The following is a 15,050-nucleotide window of genomic DNA, read 5'->3' as shown; positions in this document are numbered from 1 at the left end:
ACACATAGGTGTGTGAGTGAGTGAAAAAAGCAGGGTATTCCCCTTCTTCACCCCTCAGCACTACAGCAGGTTCTACCATCTAGCCCACACTGCCATCACGGGGCCTTGTGGATTCTCACCTGTGGGCTTTGAGTGATTTCCCATCAGCACCCACAGATGTCACAGGAAAAAGAAAAACACATATATGCACACAAGAGATAAAAAAGATGGCCAAACCTCTGAAGCAGTAAAGCAGATCAATTTCATCATCTATAACAACCTTAGAGCGGATATTTCATACACATACTCATTTTTATATTTCTGAAACAATAATCACATACAAATAAAAGGCATCTAATGTCACTATATCTATAGAATCGCACAGACACATCTCTACTGATTAGAAACTGGATATGAGGCCCAGATCTTTTCACATTCTTTATTTGGAAAACATAATTTGGAGAACATTGTATACAAAAAATATATGCAATACTATACATACAAAATACAGTGGGACTGTTATTGGATTCTTATTTAAAAGAGAAATGGAAGAAAAGTAGAGAAAATAATGTTTTGAAGTCCAGCAAATGACTGCCATAGATTCTGTTTTGCGGTGACGACCTGATAAAAAGCAAATATATGCAATACTATACATACAAAATACAGTGGGACTGTTATTGGCTTCTTATTTAAAAGAGAAATGGAAGAAAAGTAGAGAAAAGAATGTTCTGAAGTCCAGCAAATGACTGACAGATTCTGTTTTGTGGTGACGACCTGATAAAAAGCTCAATAGTCTACATTCACATCCATGTCGTCCTGTGTGTGTGTGTGTGTGTGTGTGTGTGTGTATGTGTGTCACTCCTGAATGTGCTGTAGAGGTCTCTGGGCAGGATAGTTGACTGTTGGAGAGGTTTCCTGTTCCTGAATGTGATCATAACCCCGCAGGTAGTGGCCACTGTTCTGCTGGTAATAGTACACCAGCTTTCTGGCAAACATCGGCTCCACCTGAAAGGAACGGACCTCTATGTATGAATGTTGAATCACAAGGTCTCTCATTTCTAGAAAAGGCTGTTAAGGTGATAAATTATACTGATAACTATATTTTTACCACCAGCAAAGGTAATAGTGCATACACCTTTCAAGGAATACACTCAATTACTAAGTAAATTGTGGAAGTTTAGGTATACCTGTGCTGTGATCATCTTCCTTTGGCGCTGTGGGTCGGGATACTCATCTCCGAAACACAGCACCACCTGGTGTGTAGGTATGCGTCGGCCATGATGGACAAAATCCTGAAGCTCTGGAGAGAGAAAGAGAGCAAGGAAAGAAAGGGGATACTGTGAGACAATCATGTTACCCACAACAAACCCACTACCCACTACTGCAAACCCACAGTTCAGTATATTACATTAAAAAAACAAAACATTAAAACCCCCTAACTTAGCTCATACTTTTGATATTCTTCCTAATCGTGCTTAGAGGAGCATCTGTGATCAGGGAAATTTTTCTGGAAATTACTGGTGAAGATGATGGAAATTACAGTGTAATAAAATGGCACAGACAAACAGCAGTGTGGACTAGCTTGTCAGACTTCAGTGTGTGGTGGACCACAGGAGGTGGGTGGGGACTCCACACACTCTGGCCCCCTGCTGAGAATGTGACAGCTTTCTTATCCATCGTTTATATGTGAGGTTACCTCAACACTGAGAGGGACTTGCCCAGCTAAAGCACCTGCACCCTCTCCTTCATTATCATCATCTACATCAACATCACCATCATCACCACGGTCAACATCATAACCATGTCATGAACAGCAAACGTGGCGTATTCATGATTACTTTCTAATTACTGTAATCATTGAAGATAGACATTATGAGAGACAGTAAAAGTATCCTGATTCAAAGAAAAGGGTATCTGCACCACAAGATGCAAAATCATGGGGTTGCATGGTTGGACTGAAGAGGCAGTATGTTTTTTTTGGGGGGGGTTTCTCCTATGAGTGTTGGATTTTTTTTTTTTACCTTGAGGCAAAATACTTGTAATTTGAGTTACAATTTGACTGGAAAGTTGTGAAAAGCACATTTTCTGTACCTTTTCAGAATCTAAGCACATTAATAATTTTATATACACTACCAGTCAAACGTTTGGACACGCCTGATTGAATGTACTGTTTTTCATGATCTTAAAGCCATTCTGATCTAAAGGCTTATGATTAAATGCTTGAAATTTGTTTCTTAGACAAATATAAATAGTGAAGTTGATGCCTATGTATGAAGGTCTTTGCCTTTTCATCAAGGCAAAGGGTGGCTACTTTAAAAAATCTGAAATGTAAGATAGTTTTGATTTGTTTTTTGGTCACTGCATAATTCCATTTGTGTTATTTCACTGTCTTTACTATTAGAAAAATTTGTGTGTCCAAACGTTTGACTGGTAGTGTACTTACTGTAAAAATAGTGGTTTTGTTTAATCACTGTTGTCATAATGTTGCACTCATATCGCTCTGAACACTATGGCAGCATATCAGTGCTCACCTATGAGGAACTGCTGGGTGTCAAACAGTTTGATTGTCTGCTCCTTCTCCAGCTTGTTGGGTTTATCCATGTATGGCGCCAGAGGTCCTTCCCAGTACACTCGTCCCTGGCACAGACGCTTAGCGTACAGGCCGTCATGTGCCATCCACAGCAGCACCCCCCTCTCCAGTACATTGGGAAGCATCTCGGCACCCTGCCTCTGAGACTCGGGGTAAGGGAACGGGAAGAGGATGATTTCCGCCCCGCTGTACAGCCTGTCCTCCGGGCAGGGGGAGGAAGAGGAGGAGGAGGAAGGCGAAGAGGAGGGAGAGGAGGTGATCCGACAGCCTTCTGGACTGGTGGTGGTAACCTCCCTCACCAAAGACTCTCTGTAGAATAGGGACACGTGCAGGCTGAAGTCTGGAAGAAAGAGAAGAGCCTTTAGCAGAAATATCATAGAGGGCGATTTCATCAAGATTATAAGTTGAGGTCTTGGACAGAAAAGCATATCAATAAAAAGATTTATATTTGTAGCAATCTAAGCATGCAGATTTCTCCTTCAATTATTCAGTTCTCTTATCTTTTCAAGCACCTTTTAAAACTCCCCTGATCATGTGATGGATCTACAAAAAACCACCTCACTATTTACTATCATGGCCTGCTGCCCTGAGTTTGAGAATAGGGAAGTAAGTTGTGCAAAGTGTTTGTAGTTTCTTTTCTGTAAATGCAATTGCGTTTGTAAATTTGAAACCAAGAGTGTAAGTGAACATTAGTGTATGTCTGTGTTTGTGAGATGATTCTTTACCAGATATGGCACTGTTGTGGTCCACTGTAAACACTGCTGGTTGGGACTCTGAGGAGTAGGTACAGAAGGGCCTGGTCACCTGAAAACCTGCGTAGAATAAATCAAAGGACTATTGATCATAATGACATCATTATTACTATTTAGCTAAGATTGACAAATGTGCAAAGGCATCATGACACTTCCCTTATGGATTACTGGATACAAAAATATGCAGGGATATGGGGGGAATTTTTTTTTTTATAAAAGTCTAATATGGAACCACTGCAAGTCTGTCTGAGGAATGTGTTAAGAATGTCCATAAATATTCAACATAACATACATATTCAAATGATCTGAAAATGTATTGGTTTGTTTTGTTTTGTTTTGTTTTGTTTTTGTTTGGTTGTCCATTATTAGTTTAATTAACTGGACAATGAGCAACTAATCATAGCTGATTAGGCACAGGACTAGCTCAGCAGCATTTATTGCAAGCCAATAAAAATGAACATAGCAATTAGTAAATATGAAAAGTGGCACTGTTCTGCTGTTATCTGGTCCCTAGCATCTTTAATACAATAACTCACAATGGCTTAAATCATATTAATAATTGCAGTCTTGGGGTCTTTTTACACCTCAGGGGAGCCTGACTGATAAATGTTAAGTGAAGTTCTAATTGATGCTTATCACCAAAAGACCTCTGCAGGACCTGTGTGTGTGTGTGTGTGTGTGTGTGTGTATGTGTGTGTGTGTGTGTGTGTGTGTGTGTGTGCGCGCGCATGTGCGTGTGTGTGTGTGATTTACATTTTTACATTGAGATGTGTTGTAACAAAAGAATTCTGAGAAAGCCTTTGAACACATGGGCGTCAGGTGTGGCAAAATTGAGCTCAGATTTTATGTTTATGTTTATTTATGTTTTTATCATTACTAGTGCAGTGCCCGTTCAAAATGCCTGTTCAGAACGGGCCGATTGCTTGGCCTCCGGTATTGCTGCTTGCTTTGAGCCCCGCTGCTGCACAGAGCGCTGTTCGCTTGTTTATTCAAAGTTTATTAATTAATATTTAATCTGACACTGCACGTCCTTGGGTCCCCAGCAATACACCCGCCAAGTGTGAAGTAGATCGGACGAACAAGATATGCAAAGGACACACATACAGACAGAGATTCCTTGCTATTATTATTATTATTAGTTTTTGTTACAAACAAAAACTGTGACAAATCTAAAACAAATTGACATCAGTGGAGCAGTCTGCAATGTTTCCTCTATAAGCTGTGTGTGTCTGTGCAAGGCTAGTTCGATGATCTACATCTAAAAATTCATCCCATTGACTAAATTACAATAATAATAATATCTTGTCAGTCAACAGATATTGCCCTACATGTCCAGATAGTCGATGCAGTTTTGGTGTCACAGTGATATCAGATGCAGGAACTTTGCTGTTCCTTAGGATGTAGTGAATTGACGCCCCTGTTTGAACAATCATGATATCTGGTCCAACTCACCATATGCAGGGTATTCATATGCACACTGAAGTCAAGCTCAGCTTGCTTTGTTCTTTGTCAAGATCAAATGAATGCTTTTCATTCTACAGGGCAGGAATAATGTGTAACTGCTGGATTATAATATTACTATAGTTTCAAGTTATTTGTTTGTAAATTACACAGTAACAGATGGCATGTAAAATTACTAAATAATTTGAATGGAATTAACGTAATATGATAAGCATAAGGCATTTAATAATCCTACATATCCTTAGTTGATCTTTTAATTACTTAATTAAATATTGCAGGTCATGTGTTCATACCAGCACCTAATCCTTTCACAAAAATGCTGTATAAACATCCAATTAATATAATATAACATTTATATTTTAATATTCCTGCAATGATTAACTTCTTATATTTCATTTGAATCTACTTCCACTTCGATGCTTCCCCATTGCCTTGTCAGTTTTTGTTTATTCTCGACTGAAGCCGCAGGCTTTTTCTGGGTTTAATACACACAGAGCACACACCTAACATTTTTGCTAGAACTCTAATGTTTTTGTTTCATAAAAACTTTTGTGATTTATTGCTATTTAATACACTGAGCGGCGCCTTCATGGAGGAGGTCAATGGTTCCACTGTGAAACTATATGGGAACGACTACTGAGATTTCAACAAGCTTGACAAAGGCATAAGCTACCTACAAATCAGAGACAACTAGTACCTTTAACTTAAAGCCTCAGTCTATATCAGCTCCCCATGGTGAAACAGATTAGCCCCACATGGCTTTCTTTATGCTTTGTGTCATTACATGGATGACATTTTCTCTCAAATTGAGTGACTTCACATTGGATACAATGATGGACAGTATGTAATATCTAAATAATTTTTTAATTCATTCTGTGGTTGGAAAAGAATTGGTTACTTTGATCATTTTTGTAAAATTATGGAAAAATTCAGAAAAACAGACTTATATATTTAGTTATTTTTGTAGTTAATAAAATAAACGTTTTAAACATCTTTGTGGACATGCCTAGAAGTTATTTGGCCAAATTAATTCGGGACTTGGGCGTTAAATGTTATTTCTGCTCTGTATTATAAAGAGCTAATGTTCAAAGTATAGTATCACTGCTGTCAGGTGAAATCTTATATCTCCAAAATGCCAACTTTTCACAAACTAAGAAAAACAGCCTTGTTTTAGCTTGACCACCATGCATTTTTGAGTTTAATTGGTTATGAAAAGGGTTTCATAAATCCAAGGGTTGTAGCACTTGCTCAACCCATGGAGGATAGAGGACCATGTGATCCTGCAATTGAAGTTAAAACCTGACAATCACCAAAATTGGAGTTATGAAGTTTTCACCCGACAGCGACCATATGCATATAGTCTTATAAACCTGAGCAGCTCTTAATATGGTGTCCATAATATGTGTAAGGCTGCCCTACCGTTTTCAGTGTGTGCCCCAGGCCAGGGCCGGCTGAGCGGGGAGGGGTAGTGGCACTGGCTGTACTGCAGCTCAGCATGCGGTCCATGGTGATGTGGAGGAGGAAGCGGTGGCTGTTCTGGTGCTGTGTAATCCCTCCAGTCCCTCCTCTCCTGAGAAACCATATAGCTGGGCGCCTGGGAAAGAGGCAAAGGGATGATCATTTAGGGAAATGGATCATTAGACAATAATAATCTGCAATAAATTGTTGTAACAGCAATGCTGCAGTATTTTTGAAGTTATACAGTCTTTTTATAAAATGTTAAATTTATCAGCCATAAAGCCAATCTTCTGACCTGGTTGTGTAGAGATGTATATTGAGGAATGTAGGCAAGAGGATTTACATGTGATGATGTCTCCTCCATATTACTCATCTTGATTCCTGTAATGTACAATACAGAGTCAAATGTGCTATTAATGATAATACCAGATAAAAGACAGGACCAGAAATGCGTTTTTCAGTTTATTTCAATTTTCAGATTACTAACAACAATGACTATGCTTTGATGTGAAGACAGTTTAAACACAATAAAACTCCTCCCATCCCCAAAAAGTGAATGAATGGAGCTAACAGCTAACACATAATCCAGGATTATGTCATAGTTCTATTGTACAGATTAGTAGAAACTGAAGGTATGTGAGGAACAATATTCTGTGAACCTTCTGTTTCACTAGCATCTTAAAAAGTCATTTGGACAGACTGTTCAAACTGTGTTACTGTGTCAAAGTTATGTGCACTTGTAAGTGCTATTTTCATCCGAGTGACAGGGTGAATTGCAATGTGCTAATGACGCTTGAGGGAAATGCCAATCTAAATCCTGCTGCAGTTTTCTAGAATGATCTGAGAGCCCAAATTGAAAGTGCTGTTTTGGTGTGAGAAAAATTGTTACACGATGGTAGAGCCTTGGTTATGCAAGGCTGGAGGTCGTCTGGCTGTGTTATGTGCACCCTGCACTTGGTAACCGAAGCCCTCTAAAAAAAGCACTCCGGCCTTTTTGGTACATGCATTGGCTTCCTTTGTGCTTCCTGCCTCATCAGAATCAAGTGCAGTGTTGCCTATGCATGTGTAGGTATAATTGCCGATAGTTTATAAACCATGTGAGTGCAAGATTTGTTTGTGAAATGCAGCAGCAGGTGCACATAAAGCATTGCTATGATGTACCTTTAGATTTTACTAAAATCCTACAACAATCAAACCATAAATTTTAAAATATTTTTCCACCTAACAACCCACGTTGTTTCCATCTTCTAATAGATACAGGAGTAGCTGATGTGAAAGCAATCCTCTCAAAGTTGTTTTGTTGTCAGCTTGTCAACTCCAGTTTTTGACAAACTTTGCAGGGACAATTTTGAAATGCACTTACCTTTTTTTGCTCCCTCTGGAATGATTCTGTAGACTTTGTAGGGCTCTGAGATGTCCAGCTGGCTTTTCTCCACTAACTCATCAAAGTCATTGCTTTTATTCAGAGCACATCGTAGTCTGGTTTTCCATGTAGGGGGATCTGGCTTGTCCACACCTTCCTTGTATTTCCCCTTGAAGAGTGCCCATGCCTGAAACAGCATTGAATAGATCAATTTACACTTCCTCGTTATTCACTTCAATGTACCAAGCATTTATAAAGACTATGATTTTGAAGAATAAACTAAGGTGTGAGCATTTCTGTCACTTTTTTTGGTAGTTAGCTTTCGTCAACAAGTCTTGTCAACTCATGGCAACACATTATAAATGAAAACAAAGGATATTACACCTCTGTAATATAAATTAAAGAGGTAAAGAACAACTTAATTTGCTTGTCAACTTCATTCCCTTTTTTGGTAATTAATCTGCAATATTCAAAATTATATATAGAGGACCAGCAGTTCATGCAACATGAGTCAAGTGCTTCAGGTGGCAGTGGCAGATGGGAGGTTCTGACCTTGAAGAGCGCAGCATCCTCGTCTCTGTTGTAGTCCTGTTTGCCCGCATGTTTCCACGGAATCCTAAAAATGGATTTCTCGTCATTTTCCCAAACCAGTCCGGGGTACCCGCTGCTGTCAATCTGATCGATCAGCCACTGTCTAAGTTTGCCGTTGCCGCAACTGACTGACAAGTTGCTGTCCTCCTCCAAGTTCATCTCTGCCAAAAAAACACGCATGCCACAGAAGGGCGGGCAAGACAAAGTGATGAGGTTGTGGAGTTGTAACATGCTGAGATGAATGTTGAGATGAAACGTTATTTCCTGATGACCATGATTGTCATTACTGGGCATAACTGATAAATTAAAAGTTACAATCAAAGAAGCTTTTTGGCATGATGGTGAAAATACTGTCATGCATGTTAAGTGGAGCAGTCTCTTACCTTTGATCATGTGAGGTCCTCCGATGAAATCTGTCTTGAAACTTTCGAGGTCCTATTCTTAAATGTTGTCACATCTTGATTTGTTACGATAGGAGGAGCTTCTGAGGAACCCAGCCTATTGAAGTTCAACAGGAGATGCGCACCACGCGCTCATTTCTGTGAAACTCGGCGGCCCACGCAGCCTGCGGTGGGGAATCCCTCTAGTGACACCCGGCACTGTACAGACACCCGGTTTGGAATGGAACAATTACCTGTTCTCCGCGTCAGGACGAAATGTTTCCCCACACCTATTTTCATTTTTCTCAATAACAAATTCTACACCTATATTTTGCCATGACCTGGCAATGTTTACTTCTATAGTCTTGTTTCTGAGTCTTTCTGCTTGAAACTGATGGCATGTGAGGAACCGCTGTCAGAGGGGGAGATATGATTTAATTCAAACTACAGTATATTTTACTTTGGTTGTATGACTGCCCTCCAGTGGCTATCAATGCACACACCCAGCTTTCTACAGTGTTCAGTAGCCTATCTCATAGTCAGGTGATTTTAATGGAAATGTTGTATATCAAGACAATAAATCAGAAAGGTAAATTATTAGGCTAAAGAGCATAGGACTGATGAAAGGATATGATCTTGCTGTTTTTGATGCCGTCATGCAAGACCTCTCTTGCACATCAGACAAACAGGAAGAGAACCAGGAAACAGAGAGGTAAACAGAGCAGAGAATGTCTTTCATCACCCTGAATGTGACAGCCCACCTACAACTGACAACTTCATAAAACACTTGACTTTAATCCTTTTTATTATTTCACAAATTGCAGTCATTATGATATACAGTAGAAAAAACAACAACACTGTACATGACATTCATAAATTAGAGAAAACAGCACCAGAAATCAATCAATCACTATAAAGACTCATGTACATATCACTTGTCTCTTCCAGTGTTCCCGTCCGTGATCATTACACTCGTTCCAGCAGAGACGAACATCACGACAGCAATCTGCTCCGAAGCAGAGCAGACGGAGACTTCCCAATACGACCGGAACGGCACCGTCCGGTAGCGCAAACCTCCAGGCCGAGCTGTGCGGGATCTCAAGTACCTCCAGGTGGGGACAAGGCCTGTTTCTCCACCACCTCATCGCTGGCTTTAGCGGCCCTAGCAAGCAAGATGCGGATATCAGCCTCGTCATTGAAGGGGTTGTCTTTGTACTCCTTCCGCAGCCACTCTCTGAACTACGGGAAAAGGAAAAGTAGTTTGTCTTTTGATGCCAGTGTGAAGAATTTGAAAAAATGATTGAGGTTGCATCCACTCCCTTCTTGCGGTATCTAAGTCTAATGCAGTGGCATCTTTGCTCACTCCCTCCACCACATCTACCCTGTACTCAGTTCTCAGTACTGACCTGATCAGCCTGAGTAGCCTCGAACTCCTGGAGTTGCCGCTGGAAGCCCAAGTTGGGGCCGGCGCAGGGCCGGGCCACCTTCACCGCAGCCAGCACCTCCTGCCAGCCCAGTCCTGTCACTGTCATGATGTAAGCGACCACCAGGGTGACGCTGCGGGACACACCTGCCAGACTACAGAGAGATAGGGATGGACAGAGAGCGTGGTACAGAAATGGGATTGTAGAAAGAAATGATGTATTAAGATGAAAACTGGGAATTAAAGCAAACATGAGATGTCATCTTTACTTCCTTGATTTGATGCATTTCCTATTGAAACAGATGATGTTGGGGCGGGACATAACGCAGTGCGGTATCATTCAAAAGTGTAAACCAATGGAATATGGGTTTTTATTGGTTATAGGATTTCCAGTAATGGGAGTTCATTTCATGGGGACTTTAAAAGGTTAGACAACATGATCAGCATCATTTTGTCCCAAGCTTTGTCTAGATCGTTCCTCCAAATAATTTGACTTGTGGGTAGAGGAGGCTTTCCATTTAAATAGGGAATACATGATAGAGGTCAATACGATCTAACCTGCCAGGACTGGAGAAGTTGCAGAAATAATCCAAAGATTCCTAGTAATATACGTCAGTTATCAAGGTGACACTATGGAACATGCCTGCCAGACTACAGAAAGATAGGGATGGACAGAGAGTGTGATACAGAAGTTGGGTGGTAAAAATTAAACTTTATAATGATTAAACTTTATAAACCCACATCTTTGAAATAGTCTAGAGATTTATAGATTTATAGAGCTTATAAATACCCACATGTTCCCTTCCATTTCTGAGAAGACCCTCTGCCTCATCAGATACAGCCGACCCCAGTGAGTATACGGTCAGCTACCCACTACACAAACACAATATGTTCAGACGAGGCTTGTTATGTTTTGGGAAGTTCAAGAATAGTCTTCTGCTTATCTATTAATCTCCTCTGTGCAGCAGAGTTACACATGGCTTCACTTGTGTGTCCTTGGCTGAGCAGATTTTTTTTTGTCAGCTCTACATCAACTGTATATTTTTCTTCAACATTTCTATGGATGTATTGTAAGAGTGATGGAGGAAATCTATCTAGTTCAGTTACTTAAGCAGCATCTCTTCTCAGGTTTCAATAGCCTGTGGGAGTGGACCTTGATTCTAGCAATGAGGTAGAGATCCAGCATGCAGTCTGTCTCTTACCAGTGAACAAGGCAGCCTTCTCCTTTCAGGCGGGACTCGTGCATGAACATTATGCTTTGTTTAAAGTGCTGAGTCCTGTGGAGCATAAAAATGCTTGTTATAATAGGTCATGGCCAGATTGTACCATTGTGAGAAGGCAGTGAGAACTACTGTGAAACAAATACACTGTAACTGTGTGCAGATATTCTGTCGTCACTGACAAAGACTCAAAGTTCTCATATGGCTCTCAAGTGGAGCATTAGGTTAGGTGTGTGTGTGTGTGTGTGTGTGTGTGCGTGTGCACGTGCATACGGATGTGTGTATGTAATACTTGACTTGTCAAACGCATCCATTGCTTATCCTGGCAGGACCAGGATGAGGGTGTGTTCATCTCAAGTTTGAGAGAGCAGGTTTCATATTTCACATGCAGGTTTCTCACACCACTCTGAACTGAAGAGGCATGAGGCGACCAGGGTGATAAGGGTGACAGGGGCATCTCAGTGTACGTGTGTGTGTGTGTGTGTGTGTGTATGCGTTTGGGGGGGGGGGGGTAGACTGTAAAAATAGAGGCACAGCACCAACCATCATGCTAAAACTGCAGAGCTGAGCTGCGAGACTTCCTTCCTGCTCAAAGTCGAGACCGCCTGCAATGTGAATTTGGCCACAAAATACTTTTGTGTGGGTGGGTGTGTGTGTGTGTGTGTGTGTGTGTGTGCGTGTGTGTGTGTGTGTGTGTGTGTGTGTGTGTGTGTGTGTGTGTGTGTGAAAACCAGGAGATCCCAGAGTGGCACATATAAAATGCATTGCCTCTGTTAGTAGGGATGCTAAAGGGAGAGATACAGTTAGGGAAATGATTTTTCTCCCCTCATCTCCCTTGTTACATAAAAAAAAAAACATTAATTTGCATTGTGCACATGCATGTGTTTGTGCATATAAGTTTCATATCCAAAAACAAACATGCACCAAGAGCTGAATCCTACAGTCTACTGTTATCTATCCAGTGATTAGGTTCACAGTAAAATAGTGAGCTTGTGAAAGCATATGATTTTCACGTTAGCTTGAAGAAAATGAACCTCAGACGCCCACACAGCACAGCCTCAAATGAATCTGGTACTCTCTCTGTTCAGCCTTTCATTGTTCTGCTCTGTGTTGCTGTGCTGCAGATCTGGGTACTTACAGGTTTTGTGTGGGCAGGTCAGCTGCTGAAATGCACAGATAGGTCATCTCCTATGGGACAAAGTATAGTAGTTACCTGTTGGCAATCGCATGCATTGATGCATATCACACACCATTAAACCACTGTTATGGGCAGGCAGGTAATACCATTGCATATCAACATACTTAAGGTTTTACAATGTTTTCAAAAGGCATGCATGTGTTGCCAATGGTGAAGATAGACCATGCTATGTGGAGCAGCAATGAAAATTATGAGCTGATTTGTGGTCAGATTTGTTTGTGTCACATTTTAAACATTTTCAGGAATTTGGGAACAAATGCTGCTCTTGGATTTGGATCAGCTATTAGAGAAACTTCACACCAGAATCAATACAAATAACATTTGCAGTCCACAGTGACCATAGCAAGAGCAACCGCCTACTCCCAAACCCACACAAGAACACAATCCAGCACACTGACCATACCAACTGTTGATTGGCATTTTTTAGGGTACACTAGAAACACGTGAATAAGAAACACCTCTCTCTGCTTGTTGTATCCTCATTCAGGAGTGACAACTGTTTGTGTTAGCAAACACTAAGGCAGCTCTCCCTGAATTACCAGACAGACTGGTCCAAGGACTTTATCAGAGCTGGTGATGTCATGTGTACTGCACTACTACACTTACAGCGCCTGAGACAATCAGATGCTACTGTACTCTGTTAGACCATTTCTTCTTTGTATATAGATTCATGAAAAAACTGAAGTTGTACACTGCATGAGGGCAAAGACGTTAGGTATAACAAGAGGACACAAAGAGCTTCTTACCTGGAGAATAGGAGCTGCGCTGTCGTGAATGGACAGGATGTGTGTGATGTTGTTTCTTGCCAACTGCTCTCGATCTCTTGCATCTGACATTCAAATACCATTACACAATGACCATGAATACTTGCATCCATAAGGATCCAGAAGAACCAAATCAAATTGACAAAGAAAGAAACATAGACCCACCTTTGAAATTTCCCAAGTACAAGTCAGGCAGGACCTATAGGAAGGTGCACAGAGACACTACTGAGAGAAAATAATGCAACACACATGGACCCAGAGACATGGACAAAGCATCCTTGCTGAAATAGCGAAGTGGTATATTTAGCAGGGCACCACATACAACAGCTGAGAGAGCTCAGACAACTGACTCAAGTTGTCACGCTGAAAATATAGAGCGATAATAAGAAATCACAATGGTTCCATTCTGATAGCAGGGCTCATGTGCCTGTGACTGTGTGTGTGTGTGTGTGTGTGTGTGTGTGAGTGTATGTGTGTGTCCACTTAAAGCATCTTTTTTTAAAACTAGGTTTTAACAGTAGGTGGCAGCCATAGTTTAAAGATGCTTTATGCCTGACTGCTAAATAGCAAGAATGATTTGGTAATTGATGACAATAAAGTTGTAGGTTAACTATTCACGATTAGACTAAAGTGAATCACTTTTATTATTTATCATTTTGGCCTATACTGAAACGTGTACAACTAGTACAGATACGCTACTGTACTTTTTATTTTGATGAACAATACAAAGATGATAAGCGTGAGTAACTATCCTTTGCTCAACACATACAGCTACAGTTAGTTTACACCCAAAACACCGAGGACCACCCGTGTGTGAACTTCACTTTTGAAGACACTAAAGCGCATGCATAAACGGATGAAAATCATACCTTATTGATACCATTACCCATGCTGAACGCTGTCGCCTTAGAAGGCTAATGGAAAGATGGACTACAGTGAAGTCCCACGTTGTTAAAAATAATTATCCAGCGGCTTGACGGCTTTCCAAACCTGCTGTAGAGGCTCGTAAGCAGCTCCGCATCCGACCGCAGCAGTGCTGAGCTGCCAAAGCTCCCGGTGTTGCATGTTGGGAATTGTAGTTCGCTCATGTGAGGACACGCGCTTTCACAGAGATCTCAAAAAGCAGCGCGCGCACACAGGTGTCCTTCCACCTCTCTTTTATGGTCAAGCCAGAGAAAACTGATTATAGTAGCCTAATGTTATAATAAACTTGGTATTATGGGCTACAGGCGTATTATAAGACAGCACAATTATGTAAGTAGGCTACTTATAAGAATAGTATAGGATTAGGCTACTATGGTGATACCATAGGAGATAAATAAATATCAAGCCTGACGTCACTATAAACTTACTGGTGAGTGATACAATGAGTCCCTATATTAAAGCCTAGTTCTATTGTAGTGATTTTTCGTTAGGAATAGGTTACAGGTCAATAGACGGTGTTGTTTTTTCAATAGGGGGAAATGTTTTATTTCGGTGCAAACTACATGGAAATTAAAGGGTTATACCACATGATGGGAATTGTCTAGATCCTTCCTCTAAAGACGTTTGTTTGTGGGTAGAGAGTGGTCTCCATTTAAATTTGGCAACACTTAGGGCCTAGTTGTTGTTTTTGAGCTATTATGAGCTCAATGAACTGCAACCTGTCAGAGCTGGAGAGTTTACAGAAATAACCCAAAGATTCCTATAGCAATAACCGTGAATTAGGCTATAGCTTGTCAAAAACAAGCAAACAGGCAAAACAATATGACAGGTAATGATGATATTGCTTTGTTGTGGCTTTAGAGTGTGTGGGAGGAATTGTCTTGTAGTGTGGGCGTTCACCCAAAATGTAGGCCTATATGTCATAGTAACACCCACACTGTCGGAGG

The 15,050-nt window shown here is 40.8% G+C and overlaps 2 protein-coding genes across 6 annotated transcripts; both read right to left on the bottom strand.

The window, feature by feature from the left end:
* Positions 1 to 426: 426 nt before the first annotated feature.
* irf4a (interferon regulatory factor 4a) lies at positions 427 to 8,653 on the bottom strand. 3 transcript variants are annotated; one of them, XM_071527528.1, is made up of 9 exons: positions 8,578 to 8,653; positions 8,156 to 8,355; positions 7,604 to 7,790; positions 6,536 to 6,621; positions 6,202 to 6,376; positions 3,295 to 3,381; positions 2,511 to 2,909; positions 1,167 to 1,279; positions 427 to 984 (listed from the first exon to the last, which is right to left on the bottom strand). In XM_071527528.1, the coding sequence occupies exons 1-9, from the start codon at positions 8,585 to 8,587 to the stop codon at positions 835 to 837; spliced, it is 1,407 nt and encodes a 468-aa protein (XP_071383629.1). In that variant the 5' UTR covers positions 8,588 to 8,653; the 3' UTR covers positions 427 to 834. The 3 variants fall into 3 exon arrangements, with proteins under 3 accessions (XP_071383629.1, XP_071383628.1, XP_071383630.1); XM_071527527.1 differs by lacking the exon at positions 8,578 to 8,653 and having other exon boundaries at positions 8,156 to 8,374; XM_071527529.1 differs by lacking the exon at positions 8,578 to 8,653 and having other exon boundaries at positions 6,584 to 6,621; positions 8,156 to 8,374.
* Positions 8,654 to 9,369: 716 nt separating this feature from the next.
* On the bottom strand, positions 9,370 to 14,204 carry dusp22b (dual specificity phosphatase 22b). Of its 3 annotated transcripts, none has more exons than XM_071527530.1 (7): positions 14,049 to 14,204; positions 13,345 to 13,378; positions 13,162 to 13,244; positions 12,356 to 12,405; positions 11,200 to 11,274; positions 9,981 to 10,152; positions 9,370 to 9,813 (listed from the first exon to the last, which is right to left on the bottom strand). In XM_071527530.1, the coding sequence occupies exons 1-7, from the start codon at positions 14,067 to 14,069 to the stop codon at positions 9,673 to 9,675; spliced, it is 576 nt and encodes a 191-aa protein (XP_071383631.1). In that variant the 5' UTR covers positions 14,070 to 14,204; the 3' UTR covers positions 9,370 to 9,672. The 3 variants fall into 3 exon arrangements, with proteins under 3 accessions (XP_071383631.1, XP_071383633.1, XP_071383632.1); XM_071527532.1 differs by having other exon boundaries at positions 9,370 to 9,808; XM_071527531.1 differs by lacking the exon at positions 11,200 to 11,274.
* Positions 14,205 to 15,050: the final 846 nt, after the last annotated feature.

The sequence above is a fragment of the Centroberyx affinis genome, unplaced genomic scaffold (assembly GCF_046629955.1).
Source record: "Centroberyx affinis isolate AG114_WGS23_722 - 3 ecotype Tasmania unplaced genomic scaffold, CSIRO-AGI_Caff_v1 ptg001544l_1, whole genome shotgun sequence".
Taxonomy (NCBI): domain Eukaryota; kingdom Metazoa; phylum Chordata; class Actinopteri; order Beryciformes; family Berycidae; genus Centroberyx; species Centroberyx affinis.
This window is presented reverse-complemented; position numbering and strand designations above follow the sequence as displayed.